Here is a 27,430-nt window from a genome sequence, read left to right as displayed (position 1 = left end):
GGTTTGATCTCGTTTATGCCCTCACTGTTCTGGAGGTGATGAAATGAGGCCGGTCTTGAGCCGGGCGAGGTCAGTCCTTTCCTCTCTTCTGCTCTCCTCTCCTCCTTTCATCTCCCCATTAATCATGTCTGTACACATGAAAATGAGCTTAACCCTTTTCACTTGCAGTGCTCCACTTCCACTCAAGGACACCTTGCAACAGAAAGTACAGAAGTGGGATCTCTTTGTGCATATTTTCCCCCCTTTTTCTCCACTTAATGGACACCCTTCAGCCTTGAGTCAGTGATGAAATCATGCTGGATGGGGCTTTATCCTCTCTTGTTAATGCTGTCACTCTTCCTCTTGTAGCCTCATAACAATTAACACTTCCATAAACCCTTTTGTCAAATGCTTAACAGGAAAAAAATGGAATTAAAGGACTTATCCGTACCCCCTCGAGTCTAACAGAATTTCACTGGCAACCGAACCATGTAAAAGGAGGTTGGTGTATAACATACTCTATATGCTCATGAAAAGAGAAGACGGAGAGAAAGAGCGAGAAGATAGAGAGAAAGAAGATAAAGTCGTCAAGGGAGGGAAAGAAATAGAAGTAGGTAGAGAATGAGTAAGGAAGAGAGGGGATGGAAAAAAAAGAAAATGAGCTTGGTTCCCTGTGTGGCACAGTGCTTCACTTAATCATCCCCTGGTCTATAAATAGGCCTTTACAGCCATGGAATATTGGGAGATTAATGGAAGAGAATAGAAAACCATAATGCTGCGAAGCTTCAACACTTCTGTATCACTTCAGTTCAGTGCAGATTAAATTGTACTTCTCCTCTTCAGTTTTATCATAAAAGTTTCCCAGATTGCATTCAGTTTACTCCCTTCTCCTCCTATTCTGCTAACACAGTCTGACTGGAGGACAGACTTGATACTAAATGCCACCAAAAGGGCAGTATTGATGCAGTGAAAGCATCTGCAGAACACAGGTTTTCCCCAAAGCATGAGAAAAAAATATTCTACCCCTGATTTTCAAATCTGTACGATACACTGCGGTTTCTTTACAGCTACTATCACAAGTGCTTATCTCCCAAGAAAATATTGATGCTGTAGAAGGGAACAGGAATCACCTTGTACCTCCCTGCTCCACTCACTGCCTGTGTGTCTGTAGTGCTTGTGTGTGTACATTTGAGGATCTAGTGTGGGGGTGTCATGAAAGACATGACAGAGGTGGGATTCAGGTCAGTGCAGAGTGTTTGAGGACACTGCTCTGAAAACACACACTTGTAGACAGACGTGAATCTAGGTTGAGAAAGAAAGACTAAATCCATGTGAGCCTGTTAGTTCATGTGTGTATGTGAGTATAACATTCAGATTCACTGCTTTTTTGTTCATTCCCACATTGCTGCTAAAATGCTATTGAGCACCTCCTACTGTCTGCATATCATATCAACTCCAACCATATGTTGAAAACACATACATTTGCATTATTCACTCCCAATTACAACTCCATCTAAGCATGTGAGGACAATCCTAATAAGCTGGGCAGCGTGGCTAAGAGTAAAACTTAATGACAAAAGGGATTTGCGCATTAATAGCAGTTTTATTGCCGTTTGATGTGGATTTATTTCCTACATTACAAGACAATGATTTCATAATCACTAGAAAAAGAAAAGACAACTGATAAAGCACATGAAGCATTGTTACCACAGAAGACATGTTGGTAAAAGTACAGGCGTAACACATACTCCGAACTAAAGCTCAGTCTTAATCAGCTGATAAAGCTTCACGGTCCTGTTCCTGCTACAAGTCAACATGTCGGCCTATTGAACTTCTTTCGTCAGGTAAAGTAAGACATGAAATAGAAAGGTAAAGAAAAAAGGACAACATTTAAAGCAAACAAAGCTTCATATCCTTGTTGGATGTTTGCTGTGGAGTTGCAGCTTAATTCTTGCATGGGCACCCAAAGCGAACTTTGTAGTCACGGCACATGCCTGATTTCTGGTCCTGGTTGCGGCAAACAAATCCGTGGGTCGGATTGAAGCTGAAAAAAAATTCCAATTATTAAGTGAATCACTTCGATAGTTAAATAAAGAAAACCAATTTGAAAAGCAAACAATAACATATTTTTAATTAGATATGTTGCTAAGAGCATAATTCATGTCTGGCTCTGATAAACTGATGCTAGTTCCAATAAACCTCCTTCACCCTTTAATTATCATTATTTTCTTGATGTCAGGTGTTTTTAAATATGAAATATCTCAGATATCCAATAAAATAATCATTTGAAATCATTAAAATGTCTTTTAATATAAATTAAATGTCTATGAGTTTATATTCTCTGTTAAAGGTGTAGATGCAGGCAGCACATGTGGCTGATTTGTAAAGACTTTTTAATTTTCAGAAACTGAATTATTCCTGGGATGTTGGTAGTAAAATAATCATATTTTTTAATGAGGCAACTTACATATGGAAGTTCTGCCCTGCTGAAATGGCTGGGGTCATTGTGTCAGTGGTAACAACCTCAATGGACAGAGGGTAGTCACAGATTTGTCCTGGGTAAGCAATTCTCAGGTTATACAAAAGCTCCCAGTCCCCTGTGCCACTGGGATTGTCACGGTCATACCACTTGGTCCAGCACACTGCAAGGAGCAACAAAAGAGTGGGAGGATGACTCGTTAGCAAGCTCTTCTAAATGAATGCTAATGCACAATGAGAGAGTGCGTATACAGTGTGGTGTGCTCATACCTCCTCCACCACAGAATGGGGGATGGCAGCTGAAACGAACACGGTAGTCACTGCACATCTTCTTATTGGGTTGATCATTGTTCCTGCAGATGAATCCTGAAGTGACGTCATTTCTGAAAACAAAACAAAGTTGAGTCCAGATGGAAATATCTCAAACAAATGTTGATTGGGTGCCATGTACACACATACACACACACAGACATTTCCTGTTCCCGGGAGGATAAATGCTTTTTATTTTTTAGGCTTTTCTTCCAGTGCAACCAGGAAGAGCGGTTTTGAGTGTTTTAACAGATTGGATGGCATAAACACATTCATGTCCCCCGCAGGAACAATTGTAATCACTTGGCAGGGTCGAACATTAGCATTTAAATCAATTCAACACTATTCCTAATTACAGCCTCACAAAGTCAGTGTTTTTTTTTTTACTAGTGTATAGTATACAACACAATTAATGCTTTTATTGCGAAAGATAATTGATTTAAAACATACCCAGTACTATACAATACTGTGACTGGCAACTGACTGAACCCTCAATTGCTCATTGGTTACCAAGTACATGGCTAGTCAATAGAGCAAAGTATTATGCGTGAATATAATTTGGTGTCACCAAAACAAACACATGCAGTAGCAACTTTTAAGAGACACTTTCAGTAGAATACAGTATTAACCATTACATCAAACATTCAAATTATTCATACTTTTTCAGCACTTACTTAAAAATGACCTCCCCTGCCGCAGCCACACTGAGTCCAGAGAGAGTCGTGGTCTCGATATCCTGCGGTTTAGAGCAGATCTTGCCCGGGTTCTCTTTGTAAAGATGGGATAAGATTTCCCAGTCTCCAGATCCAGAGGGGTTATCTCTGTCAAACCAGTCAGTCCAGCATTCTGGACCAAGGTATAAAATGAGATAAATAAGCAACAATACATGTAAAACATACTGAAATAGCACATGTTGTGTCAATAGGTTTGATTACGAATGTGGTTGGGATAGTCGCAGGGAAGTTCTATATAGTATAAAAAATAAACCAAAGGATGAATGTCAGAAATGTCTCTAAACAAAGGGAGCCACTGAATGGTTTGATGGATTTCTTATCTGGCGTCACTGGAAGGAAGACTTTACCGGGCATCACTGGAAGGAAGACTTTATCGGGCTTCACTGGAAGGAAGACTTTACCGGGCTTCTGCTGGTGGCTTTCTGGTAAGGGTTAGGAGAAACATGTTACAAACTGTGACTTATGTATATTTCTGGTAATATACAAATCTGATCATGCAATTTTTTATAATAAACCTACCCCAGAACAACCCTGCAACAATGGCAACACATAACTATCAGAGGAAATAGAAAGTACAAAGATTACTATCACAGATTATGACTTACTGCATATGCAGAAATTGCAAATCTACATAGAATAAATGGAAAGGTAATCCAAAGTCATACATACCAATTTTATCATGGTTGCAGAGGATCTACACAACTGTAAGGGAAGTTGGCAATAAGGAATTTAAATCAACATGAGCATGATCAAAATGTGTTTGAGGAAAAGTAGAAGTAAAGTATAAAGAATTGTTGGATGATTGGGAATGGGTAAGATTAGCATGAATGTCGATGAAAAGCTAAAATACCCATCATGTTTGAAATGTATATAAAACTTTTAATGTTTGAAAGATGTGAAAATGAAAGAGTTCTCGAGAATATTGAATATTAAATAGATAAAAAACTGGTTAAAGTATCTTAAGTAATATACATATTTGGAAAGTGGATGAAGGATGCAAAATAAAGAATCAACAATACAATAAGTTTAATTGGGAGTTTTAGAGAAATTGAGCTAAGATGTGAAGGAGTTGTGATTCTCAATAACTATCTTTGTTGGACAAAGGAAAAAGTCAAGTATGGTTGAAGCTATAAGCACTTTTATTTAAATAGAAAAGGTCCATCCTTAGTTTCTTGCTAGAGTGACTTTTTTACTCTTTAAAATGTAACAACAGGTTTGAACTGTTACTGTCATGAACAACGGGAGAATCCTTCTCAACGCGTCCATCTGGAACTCTTTTAATGCCGGGAACTACTTTCAGAATCCCTCCAAAATGCCTTGTTCAAGTTCACACTGAAGTTAATATGAAGGGGGTTGGAGTGTTTGTCACCTCTTGCCATTTTGTGGCACAATGTGTAATTTGGTTTGACTCTATAGTAAAAGTCTGCAAGTGCCGAACCACGTTTGAAACCTACAATGATGCATGAAAAATGAAAACCTGCTGTCAGCAGGTTCAAGTTGTGTAACTGTTTAAAGTTCCTTTTTCACTGTACAAATATTGTTTGTCAACATAAAAAAAAACCTATAAAAGATAACAGAAAGCTAAGTACAAATGTAACAGTTCATGTTTAAAGTTTAAATGAAAGAATGATGCAGGAATGGCATTTACAAATTAGATTTTAAGGTTCCTTCATTTGAGTTACATTGTCAAAAAAGGTATTGAATAAGTAAAAAAGATAGAGACGAGTCACTGCGATCGTCTCCTTAAAGAGCTGAACGTTTTCATAGTGGAATAATCTCTGCTGCTAAAAGTATTCTGAAGTAGTTAGTACTTGAACTTGAATGCTTAATCAGCATGTAAACTAAATACATTCACAATCCAACATAAATCACTTCATTAAAACATCAATAGTTAGAAGAAAAACATGAAATTCAAAAAATGAAGTTCAGAAAAGACATTGATGCATGTTAGATTTCTAAAGAGACTCACCAGCAGGACCTCTCAGTGGAACAGTTTGGTGTATGAAGTGCTCTCCTGTCTCCTTATATATACAGCTGTAGGAGGAAGTATTCGGCCTAACTGGAATCATGCTCAACTCACCTATAGATAACAATGCAGTTTTCAAAAACACTGAACGGGATACGCCTAGAATGAGAAACAATAATTGGAGATAGGTCTGCTCCATTACTCACCTGTCATTCACCTAGTAGTTTTCCATTCACCTGTTAACCACACACTCTTTGCTCCCTAATTTTCACGACTGCACCTACAGTATCAGTCACATTGCTTAAACCCTCATCAAACATACACACATATTGCCAGATCTTACTTCCCCTTCATGCAAGTTATTCCGGCTTTTGTTCCCAGATGGCTTAATTTGGTTTCGTCCCCGCCTGCCCCTGACCGGCCCGCTCGGCCTGCTCCCTGATCCTGCCTGTCCTTGGACTATTCTGCCTTGCCTGCTGTTCGATCCTGCCTGTACCTACGTTGCCCGTCCGCCACGCCTGCTCCCTGCTCCCTGACCCTCCAACCCGGCTGTTTCGTCTGCCTGCACCTTCATCCGGCTGTTACTGCTCTGCGTACCCCCCCTGGTCAAGTTTTGCAATAAAGTCAATTACCAATATTCCTGGGTTTTCCAAGAACTGCATTTGGGTCCTTCATCAGATTGTGATATAAGGTGTTCAACCCCACCATTCTTCTGCGGTCACTTTAGACCTCCTATACATACTAACTGTTTCCCACAGAAACAGATATGCAAGAGGACGCATGTATCCTACACCTGCATTGTTTCTTATTGAGGCCAAATCTCAGATTGGTTTCCTCTTACTTTCTTTATATGTCTCTGTATTAGCGCAGGTGCCATGTTACACTGCTGTCATTCAAGTACCTGACCTCACTTCAAAACAAAGTCCCTGCCAGGAAATTATATACTTATTTTACCCTATACAATCTTTATCACAGGAACAGTCAGGCAGCAGTGAATTTGTGAACATTATTTGTAATGTTTGGTTAGACAAATGATTTAAGCATTATCCACTGCCACACAGTCAATGATTTTTGACTTCTCTACAATATTACTTATTCTAGAATAGTTGTTTCAATTAAGATTTTGATCAAAGGTCTGTTGATTAACCAGAGAAAAAAGGGCAACTTGAGGTCAGTGGTACACTCAATGTGAATACAACATTAACATAGAAGCTCAAAGTTATTTGATACGTCAAGCTTGCTTGCAACTTGATTTTGTACAAAACAACTTCTGAAAGCCCTTCTTTCCAGTCAAACCTGGTGGGCTGATTGTCAAAGATACTTTAAGTACAGGGGATGAAAAATGCTGCTGAATGTGTCAGTCAGATTTCAGGTTAGTGGGGGGAAAAAATAAGCAGGAGAGCCAGTTAGGAAACTGCCCTACATACAGTGCATTCGTGGTGTCAGTTAACATTCCTCTACTTCATTAGTAAGGCAGGTTCATGAGAGCTTTTTCACTAAAAGCAGCGGCCTGATGGGAAACTTCACATTGCAGCTGCTGGAAAGAACATAAACAGCAAATATTTTGGCCGTAAACCAAAAAGATAAAGATGCTGACATGCTCTGTGTAGCTGAGGAGAACTGCACAGTCAGGTAATTCTCTGTGGGTTTATAACTATTCCACTAAATGTGGTCATTGTACTTATTGTACTTAGAAGAGTATCGATTAAAACAGCTACTCTCACAAAGCAATCAAACAGCTATCAATTAACCTTCACATTATTGTAGCAGTTACTGCAAATGCATCGACATGGTTCATGGATCAAGGTCAACTTATTGTGATTGGACGACACAGGGTTATGCAACATAATGCAGTTGTAGTTCCCTACATAAGAAAAAAAGCCTGAGGAAATAAGCTACTCTGAAGTCTGTGTTTGTATCAGCTTTCAAAAGATATGCAATACTAAGATGAAGGAGACGATAAATATGAAACATGACATGTCTTGGAATGTCGACCAGATCCTATTCCAGGAAAACATGTTGAATGCCATGAGCCAAACATAAATTTGGCAGTGTTTTACAGCTAAAGGCACTCGTCATGCTCTCTCTTTAATTATAAAAGGATGATTCAGGTGCAAGTGGCTGGAATTAGTGCATAGCACCAGTACCCGGTATTTCAGTTATTTTTGAAAGCGTTTGGGTGTTCTGGGTAAATAACGTAGATAATTTGTCTCAAAGTAACAAAACATATTGACGCCTGTGTTCATCCCTCTCGGTTTGAGAGGTTAAACTAAACTCCTTCAGTAAAGATATTCCTGGGTGCTTTTAAAAAAAAAGGACATGTCTGTGTACTTATTCAAACCAATGTCCAAGCAATGTGTCTGCTGTTTGAACAAGCTTTCACGATGAGACATGTCTGATAATAATAATCAAATAACAACACCATCCACATTAAATAATTCCATTATTTAATGTGGATTTGCTCAATATTCAGGCGACAATAACAGCTGTAAACACACCATAAACATGCCTATTCACTTCTTCAGCAGAAAGGGTGCAACATTATTTATTCATAGAAGGATAAATTAATCCCTTCCAACTAAACCTATTAGAGCCATCGTACAAAAATATTATTAGATCAGTGCAGCGTTTGACAAAAGGAATCTACAAATGTAAAACTCTGTGACATTTTATGTTGAGAATAACATAACAACAATAACATAGGTGCCCTAAACTGTGAAGAATGAAGCCAACCCTTTAAAAACAATCGCAAACATGCGGTGTCTTTGCTCTTGGAAGTAAGAGAAACACATTTCAGACAGAAACGTTCTCAGAAAAGCTTCCAACACACCTTAAATAAATATCAGACAAATACGACGCATTATGAAAATGTGATATTGTACGCTGGTCCCAAACCTCTTTTCGTTTCAGGTGTTTCTAATGATCTAACCTCACCGATCGCTACATTGACTTGTCTACATGTCGTTGTTACACACACACACACACAACACCAGAGCATGTTTCTGCCCTTTTTCATTGTCCGTCCTCTGCAGTGTGTAACTAATTAATTGCCCTTTGTGGAGAATGGCTACCTCCCTCTGTTCAATAGCAGCTGGGGATACTCTCTGTCTATTCATGCATCAACATTAAACTTTGTCATCTGAAGGGGCCAGTGTAATATTTTACACTAAATTGTGCTTTGGACTGGATGCCAAAGTACAAATGACAGCGTGGTGTAGACTCATTTATCACCCCCCCCCCCCCCGTACATACACACAACTCCCTCTTTCTCTCTACCCCCACACACCCCCATTCTCACCTTCTCTCGCTCTCTGTCTTCCACCGTCTCCATGGAAATCATTGCTGTCTCTCTCCTCCTGTGGTGAAGGAGCTGACTGCAGACTTTCTGTTCGCCATCAGTGTTTATGGACGAAGCTCTGAGAAAACAGCATATTAGACACACACACTTTTTTTGATCTATCTTTATGAGATTGTTCCACAGCCCTATTGACTACATTCATCTAACAACATCAAGGAGGTATAAACCTTACGCCCACCACATTAATTATGCAGCTTTACCAATTAATACAGGAAGTAGTGAGATGGTCGTAGAGTGGTGTAATCAGTGAGGATGAGATCAAGTGAAGGATGAGTGTATTCTTTAGGAGTCAAGACTAATTTGCACGAGTGTTCTCTTTATCTTGGTGCGGATGACTGGGAAAATTGTCAGTAATTAACGAGGGAACATTTTATTTGGTTTTATTTTTTGCTATTTACTTGTGTACCAGTGTATGGGTCAAAATCTGCTTAGTACTACTCTTTAAAAAAAAACAAATTCTCTGCCAGGAAATGATCTAATTGCACCTTATATAGACTTTTGATTAAGAATACAAACAAGATAGTGTTAGATGTGTATAATAATTGATCCACCAGCACAAACCAATAAGTTCTCGAGAAATACAGTATGGCGGCTACAATGACCCAAAACATTTACATTGCTATTGTTTCAAAAACTAAAAACACATTCACCGACATGACAGTACATGCCCAGCATTTTCTCAAAGAGGTGCATAAACGAATCCCTACAAATAAAAAATTGTGCAAGAACGGATCTGATAGCTAGTCAATTATTACCACTATTAAACAATTATTATGCTTTATTCATGATATGCAATGTATAATCACAGATTCTTCATTCTAAACTCAACTCCTAAACCTGAATGAACTGCTTAGAAAAATAGATAGCGGTTCAAATGCTCCTCACACTCTTGTATTTATTGAACAGCTCTGCTTTTTAGCGCTAAATGCAACAGGAAGATTCGAGGCCATTTGTAATGACTCACAGCTGAAAAGCACTCACGATTCATTAAGCCTACTATGGTGCACTGTATGTGACCCTCCAATGCTTCCCACTCACCTCTGATGAAACAGGATGTTAAGGGTCATAAACTTAACCATAGCATGAGCGAACAACCCGTGCTATTGGATTGCACTTGCTTCTCCCAGTCACTGGTAGGCCTACAATAGGTTTATAGCAGATGAGGTGTTAATATGTTGATTTGTTTTTTTCTCCCATTTTGCATCTTATTAAGGGTAATAGCGATTCTGATTGTGTGCTAGATTTAATAACAAAAAGAGGTTGTATTACCATAATGTTGTCTCGAGAGTTCAAATACTGTTACAATGAACTTGTTGGAAGTTATTCATTTCTATATGTGACCATATGGTAATTTGGTCAGACGTGCCTTTAATGAACGAAGTCTTTTTTCTCTCTGTACACATTATGTCCTTTGAAAGCGGCTTTGTCTTCAGTATCCAGCTGTTCGAATTTCGTGAAGTAGACAGTGGCCCGAGGATAATTATGTGAAGTAGAAGGTAAGAAGATGAAAATGTGGAAAGGCTTTAATTATCATCGGAAATTAACTTCACATTGCATAAAGGCAAGACAGACATAAGACTTATGTGACACACGTTTTGATAATGTGCCGCTCTGTGTGTATGGCAGATGTTCAGGTCACGGAAAATGTTCGCAAATAACTGTTAGAGATATTATACAGTCAAATAAGAACCGCAGGAAACACAAAACGTATATATATAGTGGTAGTATGCATAGAGGAGCTACTGTAGATTAACAGCGAGGATTCATTGATATTTTTCTCAGGGCCAGCAAAAAGCTTCCAGCACCCGGTGACCCAATCTTTAACCCACCCACACACCTTCACTTGTGCAAACCACACACACACACACACACACACACACACACACACACACACACACACACACACACACACACACACACACACACACACACACACACACACACACACACACACACACACACACACACACACACACACACACACACACACACACACACACACACACACACACACACACACACACACACACACACACACACACACACACACACACACCTTTTATTGCTTTTAACTGTGCCTCTGTTTGAAGTGAGGCTGTCAGTGGGCTCTCATATGTCATCATTCATCTTGCATCCTGACAACCATTCAATCAAACGCTGGCCTCCGGGGTTGAGCCGGAAACCTTCTCCACGGGGACGGCTGTTACTATGGTAACCGAGAAGAAATGCGACCCACCAACAAGTTGAAAAATGCAGTGTTGTCTTGTTTTTTGGTCTTGTTGTTTTCCCCCCTAAGAAAACTTCACCTTTGTGTTTGTTTATCTGTGTCCCTGCTTCTGTCTTTCTGGTTTCTCCCCAGTGTGGACGAGTACACAGCAAATGCCTCTTGCTCTCGCTTACCATTCTTGGGCTTGTGGGTAATCGTGAATCACCACAGGTGTGCCAGTGTTGTCAGACAGAGAAACTGTAGACACTAGTTATCCGGAACTCACTGGTGCAGCACTGTATTGACATGGAGCTGTACAACATGGTGCTGACATTTATCAGTTACTGACAAAAAAGCCTACAGTATAAACATTGAGTAAAAATGACAGAGCATGTTCTTTTGCCACAGAGCATTAAAAGGATAGTCTGAAGCCAATATCAATGATAGGGTCTTATTTAACAAAACAAGTTGCCGTGTTAACAGATCTATCAGGCTGTAGCGGTGCTTTGAGATAAACACTAATTGCTGCATGCTAACATGATAAAAACTGACATCCTTCTTAGCAGTAAACACAGAGTTCAGTCGAAGCCGATGGCAAAGTCATTAGTTTGACAGGAATTTAGCCATAAAAAAAGTTATTAGGCTAATTAAAATGTTGTCTTGATAATGGAACTTTGAATCAAAGAGTTGTTATGGATGTGTCTACCAAATGTCATGGCTATCCATCCAACAGCTGTTGAGATATTTCATGCAAAACCACAAATGTCAACCTCATGGTGTTGCAAGAGGAAAAGTCAAGGAATCACTAAAATCATTAGGATTTATCCTGAGGGAGTCATTAATGTCTGGACACGGTTTAACGGCAATCAATCTAATACTTGTTGATATATATGGACTAAAGTGGTAAAACAACCAACAGTGTAAGGAGTATTATCGCTAAAAATACACATGTATAAAAAAAGACGTACCCTTTTTAACTTTTTATGCAGCTAAGATAATTATCATTTCAAAGTTTAATTTCGCTCTCTTTGTGATGGATCGCATGTCTAAAGAATGCTACCATCTCAATATCTGCTCTCCCGCAGCACACATCTTTCTGCATGCACATGGAGCCCACTTACTATTTTCACTTGACATCCTCTTGTCTATGTGAGTAATTAAAGTCAGTGTTTGGGCCCAGGTGGTGACAGGAGGTCCACTGAGATAGCCAGTGGTCTAATTAGAACCACATATCTCCATTCTTATCTAAAAACACTCGTTAACCCTGCTTTTGTTTCACACCAGCTGCAAATTAAATATACTGCAGAATAGTTGTTAAATGAATCTCTTTTACTACAGGAGTTTCAAGGTGCTAAACAGCAAATAAAAACAACACTCAGGTGAATCAAGTTTCAGTGTAGTGTCTGAAGTTATGATTAATCACCTTGGAAGAAGAGACTTGTAAAAAAAAGCAAGCAGCGCCTCTGACAGGGAACAAGAATTGAACAACATATGGTCACCGTTCAGATGGATGCTGGTTTATCACATTCGGTGTTTCTTGTGTATGCAGGGTGAGTACAACTGATAAAATATTAACCGGGGAGAATATTTATGCATGCGTTTTCGTTCATACCCGACAGGCTTCTGTTGTCAAGGAAGTGCTATGAACTGATTCATTACGCCGGAGGATCATGTTTACTCAGCTCGGCTCTGTATTATTTCTCATTCACAGCCCCTACGGTGCCTATGCTCGTTCACGGTGAACGCCGTTACAGCCAACTGCCAATCTGCACTCCGTAGTGCGGGGCTTGCTTGCTGACAAATGGCCCGGAGGAGAAGGCCAAGGAGAGTCCTGTCAGAGCCAGTCTGCGCTGTGCTGCTGCAGCAATCTGAGGATATAATGGAAGAGGGGGAGAGGAAGAGACAGAGGAACAGAGAGAGGGGGATGTTCACAAAATATACCCTTTAAAAGTTCACTGAAAAGCTCAAACTGCCAAGGTTAAAACTCTGCAACAGACATGCAATTCATCAGCACAGTCCTAAACAAACATGATGTGTTTGAAAACGATTTGAAAACAAATATTGGAATTGCAATAGGAAATATACTACGACAAAAAGATGCGGGCATTGGTGTAAGCTATCTATTGCAAAGGGATCGGCCTGGGGGTTGACCAGTGCACAATTGCAAAGCCATCCACATCAGCTTGATTTACAGTTTTATTGACTTACTATGCAGGTAAAAACTGCTGAGACTTATGATCCAGGGAGAGGGAGAGCAAAGGTTCAAATGGAGAGTGATGTTTGGCTCAGGATGAATAAAGGCTCTAATAATCCCATAATGTGTAAGTGAGCTGTATTCCTCAATGGTTGATTTTAATCGGGAGAGCTTTACCACAGGAGTGAAAGGTTGGGATTCTGGGCTCAGATAGAGAAGACACTGTACTACTGCCAAGAAGCAGCACAGCTTACAGAGGTGATTTGATTGAAACAACACATTATTACAGCCCCTTATTATATTATATTAGACTTAAGTGCAATTTTGAATACATGCCTTTTACCTAAATGAAGGTTTGAGTTACTTGGTCAATGTAACTCAAATTAAACATGTTACAAAGGGTGATGCATGTTTGAATTTTACTTTTTTTTTTCTTCCTCTGGAGAACAGGGTTGCATCCATCCTCAAGCAAAACACAGAATCCCTACAAGGCAGAGGCAGGGTTGGAAAGTCATGCAGAAGTTAATCTGTCCTCTGGGAAAAACAGAGCTTCTGCAAATGAAGAATTTACAAAATATTTTTGAGGACATTTCTGCCTCATCCCATGGAGCTCAGTGAAGAGACAGGACGTCCTACAGCAAGGACTCGCGTTGAGATCCATGATGTGCAGAGTACAGTGCTTTCACCTCAATGTTGCTGCTCCACCCTCATTTTGCGCATTATGAATCATTTTATTGTAAACATCCCGCAGTGGTGCTCCAAATTCTGGATTTGGTACAACAGCCCGAAGTTGTTTGTGTGCTGTAAGCTCTGCCTTTGTGCGGCACACTACTGAAGCTATTCTGCTGGGGAAAAGCACATACACTGGCAGCAATATCCCAGTCAATGTTTCATAATAGGAACAAGGAAGGAGAAGTAATACAACCATAAACTACCCCTCTCTCCTTCAAAGAAATGTAAGTACACAGGGACACACGCACACACACACACACTAGAATCCCTATTGGCTTGCGTTGAAATCTGTGATAGAAAAATGTCTCACTCCATGGGTGCAGTATTGCATTGTCAGAGGTGTGTGACAGATATTAATGTCACGTAGGAACATGATGGATGGAATTCCTTTATGATGCTGCTTTCGATCTCTGTCTCTGTCTCCTAGAGCCTGGCATGCTGCAGACAGCTCTTTAATGAGCAGTGGAAGCATCCATATCCGCTGACAGGCTTTCCTTAGCGGCCTCTTTGCCTAAAAACGGTCTGACGGGCACTTACTCCGAGGGAGATGGGGGGAGTCTACGACAGAACGCTCAGACGCCTGGTACAAGACAACAGGAAACATGGAGTAAACAGAGACATGTTTTTCTTAATTATGAATGAGATTGTGGAAGTTAACGTGGTATAAAAGAAAAGTATGCACATAGATTCCCTTCCTCATATGTCGTTTTTAAAAATAATTTCTTGGTTATGCTTCAAATTCCTGATGACAGGAACATATGACAGAGCAGCCATGAAAAATGATGATACCGCCTGTTCATTTATTAGACTCAGATAAGTACCATCATGTGGATCCTGTCCGTCTCTGTCTTTCTAACTAACATACTATTGATTGTGTGATACAATAGCATTTTCTCCTGTTTGATAGACAGTGTGTATAATCAGTTGTTGATGAGTGTTGTCTGTACTGATTACCTGTCCATTAAATAAAAATGGTTACTGATTAGAAGAATCTGAAATTGTTCAGCTACTGATTGCTACCTGCATCGCTTTTAAAGATAGGCTACGACACATTGGATAATTACAGACATGTTGATTTATATAATTAGGTCTAGCCTTTGGAGAAACAAATTGTTAACATTACAGAGCCTAACTTGTGTCTGTATTGTTTTCAATCTTTTGTTGCTTTTTACAAACACTTGTGTGAGCCATCATGTCATGGGAGACAACAGTAATTGCAGAGAAAAAGACACAAAGAAAGAAAGATAAACGCTGAAGAAATGTCTCATAAGTAATGTGTATTATCACACTTGATGGAAAGCAGTGTATTAATTGGTGTGAGCTCTGAAGTTATAACCTCAAAACTGCCTGTGCTTCTACAGATCCACAGTGAAGCTGAGCTGACACCTAGTGGTGGAAATAGTAACAGCCGCTGTACAATCCTTTTCTCTTTTACCTTATCCTTTATTGATGCCATAGTGAAGTTTCATCTTGTTTGTCACCCTCCAGAGTGATCTAAGGTCAGGATTAATAACACAATAGCTTCTCTGGTCTTGTCCAAGGACAAATCAGCAGGATGTGATGAACACTGGCTCTGTTTAAAGGACAAATTCTCCCAGATAAAAAAGCCCCTCTGTGCTTCAGTAATCTAGCTCTTGTTCCTGCTTGTAAAGAACATGTTCTGTTTAAAATGTTTCTGCTTCATTGTTTTTTTTTTTAGATGATACGCAGTCCCTGGCCAGAATTGAACCAGAGTTGATGCTAGTACAGGACATTTGCCTAAAAACACGAGGCCACGGGAAACAAAGGCCACTATATTGCAACATATCAGACTTTGTCAGGAGTAGGCTTATTTTTATGGTTTTCCCTGATCTACTAACCTTAATCATGACAGAAATTCATAGGTCAAAAAAATAAAGTCTTTTCAAAGAGCAGTCACGGTAAAAGCCCCAGAACAGAAATCACAAGACATGATGGTTGAAAAGCAAGTTTAAGAAGCAAAGATCAAAACTGTTGCTTCTTTGTTGTGCAGCTGACATTATGTTTGAACTATTATTGTATAGTGTACTGGTGTACTGTCAGCCATTTCATCTGTACTGGGATTCATTTCACCAGTTTAGCCGTGTGGTGATGGAAGGTTATTGGATTGAAAGGGTGATTTATCGGATATCAGAGGAGCTAAACACCTTTTCCTATGTTTTCATTTTCTATGTTGAGCCATTGGGAACTCAAACCTTGATCAGACATGATTGAATTACAAGGATTTAGAGAGAATCGTGAAAAAAACATGAGTAGGAACCCAAAAAAATGTCTGCCTCTGTCTTGTGTTGATCCGGTATAAAACACAAGAGGGCGCTATAGTTCCATGGGGGATCTCGCCATTTCTTCTAAGCTTCATGTGCTCCATCTTGGAGAACACAAACAAAGGAGTCTTAATGCATTTTCTATTTCATGCTGTGCACATTCTGTAAATGTATGCAGCATTACAGCTGTTTTTTTTATTATCGTTGCAATACAATAACTAATCTTGTCTTGTCTTGCCTTTCTATAGTCTGAAGGAAAACCAGGCATTAAGAATTCTGAGACCAAACTGAGGACAGCCCCCTGCTCAGTGCAGGTCAGTAAAGCGTACAACTATTTCCTTTCTGCAGGATATTAACACCTGCATATCTGTCCATCACAGGCCTCACCTCTCAACAAGTGAAATCATCCACTTCCTGTGAGCGCCCTCTCACTCACCTCTACGCTTTATTTTTCATCTCTGATGTGTGACGGCGTGCATCCGAGAATGTCTCTGGCTGGCGCATGATTGGTAGAGCCCCCCTGCTGCGCCCGGCTCCTCCAGGAAGTAGGCTTTTCTACCCAGTTCCTGTCTTCCTGGCTGACCCCACAGTCAAACATGTGCATATTTACAGGCATCGGAGCGACGGGAGAAACACTTTAAATTCAGATAGAGGCTGAGCTTAATGGCTGCATTGGAGGGACAGTGATATCTGTTGATTTCTGTTTGATCGTTCCAGGAAGGCATGGGAAGAGAAAAGATTATAAGTAGGAGAGTAAGCGCATGGCATGAGTGGTGAGGTTGTTGGAGGAAACACTGGGAAGAAGGGGTTAGAGAAAAAGTATTACAGTCTTGTCTTTCAGATTCATCATGTGTGTGACTGCAAAAAGGCTTTATGATCTTACATCATTCCATATTGAATTCAGCATTAATTGTACAATCTAGAAAACCAATAGCAGCATATAAATTGAGAGTCAAGCCTCTATGTATCTGTGGACCACATCTCTTCCTCACTTCAGAACCAGAAGTGGGTCCATTCTCTTGTTCCTCGTCCGATGAAGAGAGGAAAGGGCCTTGGGCCTGGAGGCAGGAGGGTAAATATTTGTTTTGTGGTCTCTCTGTTGAGCTCCAGACCTCTGTGTGCCTCTTAAGAAAACTTTCTCTCGCACGGGAGCAACCAAAGCAAACAATCCCACATCACGCCGTCTGGCTCGCCGTGGACCCTCGTGTGTTTGTTTGTTCAGACAGCCGCCATGACAGACGGAGGAACACTGGGAAGGAAGAAATCTGACGAACGAGAGAGAGAGGGAACAAGATGTGATGAGGAGGAGGAGGAGGAGGAGGAGGCCGGGCTGTTTCATGAGATAGTGGACTGATGGAGGCACCACAGATGGTGGGCTTGTCCTATTCCCAAAAGCTTTACTCACTGCAGACATGGGTCGAAGTGTATTTAAAAATAATTCATAGCATATGTTGTAACCTGCTTGGTGTCTAAAAAGACGAAATACACCACATAGGAAAACAGGGCCGAAAGGAATTTAAATAACAGGAAAGTGTTTGAAAGACAGACATGTTGACTTCACTGTCACTGAAGTCTCTATGAACACATTTTAAGGATCCTTATCAGGGGCGTACAACCTAATTATTACCTAAAATATTATCTAGAAATGGTAACATGTCCTACTTAAGAGTTTTACAGTGTTAATATGTTCGTTCTGAAGCTTTTCATTTGAACATTTTGGATAGAAACGACTATCTTAAGTACACCTCTGTTTGTGTGTGTATGTCTTTGCATCTACACACATTTGTAAGTGTGTGTTTGTGTGTGCCTTACTCCCTCCTCCCCTCAGCTTAGGCACATTTTGTTGTGTGTGGGGAGCAGAGGGGTTTGAAGGAGCAGATCAGAGGACGCTGTAGAGGCTCACTGAGCACTGGGGTGAGATTAGCTCCCTCACAGAGGAATCAAACTGACCTGGGAGGCATGCCATCAGAAGGACAGATGGATAAGAACTATTGACCTGCTGACCTGCATCAGATTCTCACTAACTCATGCTAATTCACATGCAAATTGGTACAAATACCCACTCTTACTTTTTCTCTCTTCCTCTCTGCTGGTTTCTCTCTACTTTCCTAAATTTTTGGTTTTCTACTTGCGCACATAATCAAAACACTTACTGTGCATGCATACAGAGACATGCCATCCATACACACAGACATAAAACACACACACTTTCACACCAACATGCAAACACATTCTCCCATGTGGCGTGCCCTCATGGTGGTCGGTTGCACTTCTAAAGGCTTAATCTGTTGGTCCCACCTCCCTGGTTAAGAGAACAAAGGCCCCTCTCCCCTGACACAAAGGGACTCACACACCCCTACACACACGTCCGATTTCAGCCCCAGACGGACCACCCATCCTTGAAGACCATAGCCTCACACAGAGAGGGGAGACAGCAAAAGCGGCTGTGTGTCAATGACAAGAGTGTTGAGTAACTCCTATTACGCTGCTCCATACATTAAAGTCTCCTTTCCAATTTTTCCCAGAGTGGGCAGTTCACACACTCTTTGAGGGCATTTTGTTTTTGTGATAGAAAAAGGCGATCAAGGGACAGCATGTTGAGGAGTCCCTGATCGGCTTTAAACCAAAGGTTTGCGGGATGTGGCCCCAGTGGTGGAGAGATTAGATTGTCTCACCACTGAACAGAATTATCGCCTTTCTTGAAAAGAAAAGGATCAGATAGACAATTATTCTTTAAAGAGCAGCTATTCAAGAAAACCACTTTAAAAGGTCAGTAGATGCTGTACTGTGAGATGTCATTCATGCTTAAAATGACGAGGTTTTCATTATGCATCCAATTGCACACTGGTGCTTTGTGTGTTGTTTAAATTTTCCCTGTGGTATTTTATAATCGAATTGCATACTTTTTGGCGCAGGGTGATGTCATAGGCAAGTTCCCAATACTGCTATCCAGCCAGCTATGATCTGTTCCAGATAAACAATGCCAAACAACACTGCTGGGCTCTACGGCCGTGGATAAGAAAGCCAAAACTGTGTTAAACTCACATTATGTCTACAAAACTTTTCTTGCGATCCAACAATGGCTTTAGGTTGTTCGAAAAGTCCATGTAATGTTAAGGCGAAACAGAACACAATTATTGTAGTGTTTCTAAAACATCATTCATCAAGACATTTATTTCCAGACACTCTGAAGCTAAATTAGCAAAGTTAGGACGTGCTCGTGGTCGAGAAGTTTCATATAACCATGAACTTGCAACTTCAATTCCAGCCGACAATTTTGCCTGTCATTGGTCTTTTCTGAAATGGAAAAATCTCTCATGTGGTTGTCCAATTAAGATTGATTAAAGCAATACTGTTTTCAGTGCATGCTATATTGGCTGAGAAACTTGAGTTCTGCTGCTGCTCTATCTATTGTTCTTCCTGCATCCATAGCTGTCTTTTTGACTTAACAGTTACGGAAATGTAGGGAAAGCTTGGAAGGAGCTGAGGGCGTGCAAAGATGCACCCGGAAAATAAGAACTTCCCAAACCATGGTTCTAAGTTGTAAAAAATAAGAAATAAAAGAAATTAAAAAATAAACTTATATCCATTTTCACGTGCATCACAAAAACATGTTAAGATGTTTGAAAGCTATTCAGTTTTGTTGCCTCTTAGCGAATTGCTAAGTAAGCGGGGCTAAGTATGAAGTAGCGTAGAGTAAGGCGTAGATCTGTAATGCACTTCCAAAGACAATGTAAAAAAACTACAACAACAAAATGTGTTGTCCATGTTTTTATTCGACTACCTGCATAAGTAAAGGGGCCACTTGGTATTATTTGGATGGCGGTCGTTGAACAGTACTGGTACATGTAGGGCTGTACAGTCAGATTTACACTGATCAGACAGCCACATAAAAGGGGTGAGGCATTACCTTGATCTCTCAATGACAAAAACAAATAGAGCAAAAAAATATACGTATATATTTTGAATACTTTTCTTCTCCTTAGAATTAGAATCTGATCAGATGTCAGACACTCTAAAGCACTACTATGGGACCTAAGGTAATCATTTCTCCAAAATAAATCTTTAGAGTTGACTAGTTTCTCCTAAAAATAGTATCAGTGCCAATTTTCGCACATCCATAAGATCTTTCAACACAACCCCAACAGCAGTTTTCTCAGTCTGCCTTTGATTAATCCTGTCAGTATCTGAGGAAAAACTGACTCATGTGCATAGTGTTAAACCACATGCTTTCAAATTGTTTTTCGCTTTAAAAAACGGTCCATACTTATTTTTAGATGTTCATGCGTGTCTTAATGATTGAACCGACCATCCCAGCAGAGAGCCTCCTGAGCCCACATGCTGGATATTCCCCCATGGACCACGGCCGTGTGCCATAAGCCTTATACCGCTTCATTGGCTGAGTAACTGCATTTGTTTGAGCTGAGCTTTCTTCTCGTTTACTCACAGCCTCTGCCGAGTTGCCAGCCAGATCTCCATAATCCGCAAACAATTATCATATTTGCCTCTGCGGACGACTCAGGTTTTTGTTTACTGATTAAAAATTAACAATTTACACAGCTGGGTTTGTAGCGAACACCTTTCTTGGCTGGCAGTGCTCCATCTGGAACCAAAACAGGAGGTTTGGTAAGAAATAAAGGGGACAAACGTAAGTGAGTCTTAGACAAATTGACAGAATATTGTGAGTGAACTTAAGGATTTCAGAGATATGAAACGAAAAAATAAAAAACTAGATGGCCTAATTCAGATTCTACCTAAGTGGCCACTGGGATTTGAAAATAATATGAACGCAACACGAGTGGATTGTATTCATTCTTCTTAAGAAGGAGCATTTTCTCAAAGAATAGTCTCACATGCAAAGTTAAATAGTTGGAAAAATATAGCAAGTAGGTTGAATTTATTTGTATTCATGAGCTGGCCTTTTCTGTGTCAGCGAGTGAGCAATAATCACTTCCTTGTGTAAACCATGTTAAATGAGGCATCTTTGTAAAGGCCATTACATTGCCAAAGCACAGAGAGAAGAGTACAATAGGACTGTTTAAGCTCGTGCTTAAAATAACCTTTTTGTTTATTTGCATTTTGAACACAGTTATAAAAGGTCAGGAGAAAAGGTAGACTTAAGTTGTCAAATCTGAAGTATGGCTTCAAATGTGTTATCAAGAATGTTTACCGAGTTGTCTAATTTACGTCAGAGGATCTGAACTGGTGGATTCCAAGTCGGGCTGGATATCATTAGATCTTTTAGCACCAATGTCAGAGTCTCAGTTCCGATGCCAAACAACTAGTAGGTCAAACACTCTTTATTTCTTTAAATGGAAGACATATGATTTGCAGTGTGCAGGATTTGTTTAAGTTACAATTGATATACTTATGAAACACCCATTTTATTTAATAAAGGTGCAAAAAATATCATCATTTGTGAGCAATTTTGTCTGAAATTCAGTATTTCTCCCAAAATGACAGTCTATAGTATGAAAGGTGTTGTCTAAATCTAGTTAAGAAGGAGTAAATAAGACTCAGATGTTGCATTACATACTAACTTTCGGGTTTATTCTAAACGGTATTTTAGTTCATAACCGACTTTAGAGTTAAGAATGAATTTCCAACACCAGCAGTTGTTCCAGAAAACAACACAGTGGTCCATTGGAATTATAATCAATACATGTATAATGAATTTTAACTTTAAAGCAGCAAGTACAACCACAATCTCTCCCTTAACCTAACCGAGTCATTTATGAGTCTAAACCAGATAAATAAATGGGTTTGATAGGAACAGACTAATTATGTTTTCAATAAAATAATGCTGATAGCGACGTCAGATCATAAAATGCCCTTAAGTTTTGTTCAAGAGGATAAATAACACATGTTGTTGTTTCCATTACTGGTTCGATCCCACCCCTTGCAGTCAACATGTCGAAACATCCTTGGGCAAGATTCCTAACCCCAAATTGCTCTCGTAAGCATGTTTACGGTAAGTGTATGTAAATCGCTTTGGATGAAAGTGTAGGCTAAACAGATGTAAATGTTATAATAGCTGTATCTGTTTTGCCCTGCGAACAACCTCTGTATGTCAGAGGTGCCATTGCCACCACACTGATTAATACTTTATACTAGAGCGGAATACAAAATGGTTGTAAATGAGCAGATCCCAGAACAACACATCTTTCAGTTATACTTTAGTTCAATCTAGGTTATTTAAATTCACTGGGGCTCACAGTACTGTTACCTGCAAGCCAAAATAAACTGTTAATGTATTTGCCAATGCTGTTTGGCCAAGGAAAGATTTAGACACTGGATGTATTGGGCAACAGGTATTAGTTTGCCAGCTGTGCCGATGATGCCAAGTCATAAATCGAGCTGGAACTGTTTGGCAAGCTGCTCCGTGTATCTACGGGCAGATCTATTGCTTTTGATTCAAGATCATGAAAAAAAAAAGGTCTATTGAGCTGCTACTTGCTGAAGTGAAGGGGAAGAAGAGAGAAAGTGAGAGCAGGAAGGAAATAGAGGAAACATTGACAACAAACACAGAAATTCAAGCTCAACTAGAAATGAGACAAGGTGAAAAACACCAAGCGATAAGCAATTATTATTGACACCAACCATCGGCATGTTGCACTCGCTCACCCATTTATCTCCATAACGCAGACGGAAAAAACACTCACTTTTTACACATGAACACTCATGTCGCCATTATTGCTCCAGCAAAGTCAAGCCCTGGTGATTCACGCTGAGCTCTGCTTAGTAATTGCACCAAATGACTCTTTCACCCTAAAGTGTTCATGACTGGTCATGTTAAATGACCACTTGTGTCTCTACTTCCCATATTTTTTCTCTAAATCCTTTAATCTTACCCCAACTCTTTGTTTGGTGATGACTTCTTCATTGTGTTGTTCTCCACACTCAACATCGATCTCCCTAATAACGTGAATTTCAATGCATTTTGTTAGCTTTTGTCTGGCAGTGTTTTATAAACATTCAGAGGTTTACTTTCTGAGAAATGCTTTTTTGTATTCACAGTTAATCCTTGTAAAATGCCAGATTCAGATTCAGAATATTTCAAGATGTCAGTGAATCTATGGGCACACCCTTTGAATGCACATGGGCAACAGTTTAATACACAGACTATAATGCTACAGTCTCTTAAAAATTGGTATTTTTGTGGAAATAAAATAGTTTTAATGAAAACCTTGTCAGTGGATGTTTTACTAGTGGGTTCTCTATCGACACCTTTCTAAATCCCTGCAAATTAGTTGTAGGCACAATTTTTTCATAGGCAGTTTTGTTTCAACAACTCTTACCAAACCTTATTACATCTACATGTACAATATGTTGTGTATTTGATGTATGAAAATGGTTGTGGGGTTGAGAGCAATTAAAATGTCCTGACAAAAACACTTGTTACAACCACAGTGTCTAATCTGAAGTCCTACATGTAGGGAAACAGTTAATTTTGCACTTAATTCTAAAGAAACCCCGCTCTGATTGATTGAAATAAGATAAAACATATGAATGAGAATTTATGATTTTTTAAATGGTCTTCATGCTTACAGATTGGGCTCATCACATCCTGAACATACCATATTATTTATCTTTGTGGACAAAAGGAAATGGAAATCTATGTATCTGTCTTTGAGTAAAATGGCAAACATAAATCCCCAAATGTGCATGACTTTAATGTTTAGTATGACACTGCAGGAAAGATTTGCAGTTCTGTGGATAAATAAAGGTTCTAAAATAGACTGCTGGCAAGGATTCATGCTGTTTACCATGACTTCCATCCCGCACACTGATTCTTGGCTGAGTCGGCACCCTCAGAGATTGGAAGATTGATTATGGAGGCCAGTGTGGGTGTCTCATGTAAATACATGCCATTCCTCAATCCAAACCAAAGAGCCTCTCTTTCCGGGAGCACAGTCTATTATTTTCTGGCCCAATTGCAGGGTTTTCAAGATTTTCCTCATTGCAATCGAGGATAAAAAGAGGTGACACTGACATATGCACCCTCTAACCCTGTCTATGAAATAGAGCATCTGAACTTTGGACCACACAGCTCCAGTTCCCTTAAAATAGTCTGTCTGTTCTATAATAATATTTCAGTTGTATGTCCTAAATAACCATGTTGTAATGTGGGAGGAGCTTGGGACTTCATTGCCATTTCTACACTGTAGCTACTGTGCATATGGCAATACAGCCTTAAATCTTGAAATGTCCTGAGCTATTCAATACAATACAGGAGATGTTATTCAGTAATAACTTAAACCATACATATATGCCACATTAAATAGAGTATAGCATTGGGAACAGGGGAAAGGAATCTAAAAAAAAAAGGCCTGAAAAACTGTTTCCCCAAACCGTAGTTCAAAGGAAAATCAGGGTCGTGTCTCTGGCTTCAAAACAGTTGTGAAGAGATGCTCTGGAAACTGAAATGTAACTGTATGAGAAGTGGCACTAAGGAGTGGTGTGTTGGCTTTAAGAAAAACAAATAACACCCAACAACATTTAGTTCTGGTTTAACAATCTTCATGTTTTTCATAACAGTTTGGTAGTAACAACCATTGTAGTAGTGCTGACGTCAGAGATGCGTTAACGCTGAAGGACGTTTGTGAAACTCAATCTGTAAGACAGTTTATTCTTTATGAGCGGGAGCAAAGTTGTTTCACAGGTCAATAATTTGGATGTAAAATGCTCTGCCAGAAGACATAAATATTTTGTTGCAGGACATTTAAAAAAAACATTGCACAAATAGCGTTTGATAGTTAATATTAAAATTCTTGTATCTATCTCTGCAGTACATTTCAAGTTTTTGCGATGTGGATACAATAATGTTTATAAGCAATTATTTTAGGATTTTTTCCTCTAATAAAAATAGCTGTAGGTACACTGTAATATCTGGCCTAATGGAAACAATAAGAGGAAGCAATAAGTCTCATTATGACTCATTTACATTGTAATATTATTTTAATATCAACAGAAATCACAGTGTTGATATACATTTTGAATTAGGTTCACGTCAGAGCAGTAATCTTACATGTAACAAAACAAGGTTTTTTATTATGAGGCTTTAAGTTTGGATTAATAATTAAAAGTTATGATTAGGCGACACATTCAGAGGGTTTCTTTAAAAGTGATATATATCTATATATATGTGTGTATATTACATTACAGTCTGACTCATTTTCTAATTGAGAGTTGAAGGCAGTGTACTCTTTTCATTTGGATGAATCAATGGATGTTAATGGAGCAACCCTAACCCTAACCCTAACCCATATTGCAGGTCCACCCCTGTTGAGCAAAAATAATGGTGGGGCAAAATCTGAACATTCATCAGCAGTTTCAGTGTAAACGTGTCGCTGAAGGTTAAGTGTTAAACACCCTTTGTTTCTATTATTCCTATTGTCAATCTACTCCCTCTACTACCTGAGCTTATAATAAACTGTTACGTTAAGCGTGACATTTGCCTCCAGGCTTTACACAAAACCTTCAGTTTGCACACTTTTGTGTAAGATCAATTAAATAAACAGTCCTACTTTCGCTGTCAGTGTAAGGTCTTTTCTGTGTTCGTACAGAGCACAGGTGTGACTAGAGGGCAGCCTCGGCTTTGTCGGGCGGGATGTAAGCTGGACTGTGTGTGTTCCAGTGATTTATTCAGCTCCCCCGCTGAATGCCATGTAGTGGCTGGACGCCCCGCTGGCTGCAATGACAGGCTCCATAGCAATCTGCCAGACACACAGCAGGACAAGACAAGCTCCCAGCTTCTGTTCTGTGTCTGGAGCTGCATATCCATCCTATTGCTTTTCTCCTCAACATCATTTCTCTTGTTCTCTCTATGACTTTGATTCTGCATTTGCATCTTTTTTGTAGCTTCTGGTTGCAGAGTTGCAATGTTCTACAACCTCAGCCACATGTTGGCCTTTGCACAAACTAGTGAATAACACCATTTTATTCCTGCTGCTTAATGGTGGTACTACAAAGCATTTACATCGGTCATCATTAGCACATCTTGAAGTATAATCAATATAGATGCCAGTCAGATTGACAGCAAACAATTGTATTTCATATTCTGCACTACAAACCTGGAATAAAACCTGCTGCTTTAAGGACACTTCACAGTCATTTCAATTAAGTAATTTGAAAGTTTCGTACACATGCTTTTTGTATCTAAAATGCATGTTATGTTAATATTCCTTTGCTACATTAAAGAGTTATTCAAAGGGACACTTGGGTGACTCTGTCTTATCTGAGGAGACTTACATTTGGAGAACAAAAACCAAATTCATGTAAAAGCATGTAGAATATAAATGAGCCCCAAGGCTAAACTGAATTATTTATAATGTAAAGGGAAGATTACTTAAATACGCAAGGTAAGTGTATAGGTCTCTCTTTCTCCAAGAAACACAGAAAACACTCACATAGGCGATTAATTTAGAAACACTCTGATTGAGTGACACGTTCGTCCGCTTGACTGTTTGAGTTTTGCCATGGAAAACATTACGGCCACAGTTTGCCTCTGCTCTGCGCATATCCCTTCCCCATTCTCTCCACTCAGCCAGCCATCACTCCCCAATGATAGATCCATCACTGCAGCCATATGTGGTGATGTCATGTTCGCTGAGAGTGAAAGGTCGGGGCTTGTCGTGTCCATCTGCTCCGGTTTGTGGAACATTCCAGTGCGTTAACATTTGCATGGGTGTCAGACAGACAATAAAAACCTAATCTCCCTTCACTGAACGGAAATAAATGAAGGTGGTTTGAAACAACACATCTAGAAAATGTGTCCATCTTCCTAAATGTGAGACCATGTGTTATTGTTCAGCTTGTAAGTGGTTCATTCAGCACATTTGCAAACTTAAATAAACCAGAGTATGGAAACACTTTATTCCTCTTCATTTCATTGTTTTTATTTGTTTGTCTCTAGACCCTCATGACATGGTAAGGAGCACAAACAAACCGAACATACAAAATAACTGATTGATGGCAAACAGCGCGGCTGAAGCATAACAGATGTTACTTAAAAAAGAAAGCTCATTTTTCAAAAAGGCATTTAGTTTACAAATAACTTTTGGTAATCAAAATTAGAAAATAGGTGGTTGTAGTAAAAAAAAAAAAAACGTTGGCAAGTACTTTCCTCTGTTATTCAATTTGGTTACATTCAAACTATGAAATGTGTCTTCATCTGTGAGCCAGGAGATTAA

At 39.5% G+C, this 27,430-nt stretch overlaps 1 protein-coding gene across 1 annotated transcript in view; it reads right to left on the bottom strand.

Annotated features, from left to right (window-relative positions):
* Positions 1 to 1,667: 1,667 nt before the first annotated feature.
* The window catches only part of LOC134877157 (uncharacterized), a 63,602-nt gene continuing 37,839 nt past the window's right edge, over positions 1,668 to 27,430 (bottom strand). Inside the window, exons 4-12 of the mRNA XM_063902558.1 lie at positions 8,765 to 8,882; positions 5,470 to 5,580; positions 4,170 to 4,202; positions 4,020 to 4,053; positions 3,848 to 3,922; positions 3,441 to 3,612; positions 2,728 to 2,840; positions 2,447 to 2,621; positions 1,668 to 2,023 (exon numbers count right to left, since the gene is read on the bottom strand). Of these exons, the coding sequence (XP_063758628.1) occupies positions 1,924 to 2,023; positions 2,447 to 2,621; positions 2,728 to 2,840; positions 3,441 to 3,612; positions 3,848 to 3,922; positions 4,020 to 4,053; positions 4,170 to 4,181 (681 nt within the window). The 5' untranslated portion in view covers positions 4,182 to 4,202; positions 5,470 to 5,580; positions 8,765 to 8,882 and the 3' untranslated portion in view covers positions 1,668 to 1,923. The remainder of the gene's footprint in view (positions 2,024 to 2,446; positions 2,622 to 2,727; positions 2,841 to 3,440; positions 3,613 to 3,847; positions 3,923 to 4,019; positions 4,054 to 4,169; positions 4,203 to 5,469; positions 5,581 to 8,764; positions 8,883 to 27,430) is intronic.

This window comes from Eleginops maclovinus, chromosome 15 (genome assembly GCF_036324505.1).
Source record: "Eleginops maclovinus isolate JMC-PN-2008 ecotype Puerto Natales chromosome 15, JC_Emac_rtc_rv5, whole genome shotgun sequence".
Taxonomy (NCBI): Eukaryota; Metazoa; Chordata; class Actinopteri; order Perciformes; family Eleginopidae; genus Eleginops; species Eleginops maclovinus.
The sequence above is the reverse complement of the archived record's forward strand: the minus strand, read 5'-3'. Positions and strand labels throughout refer to the sequence as shown.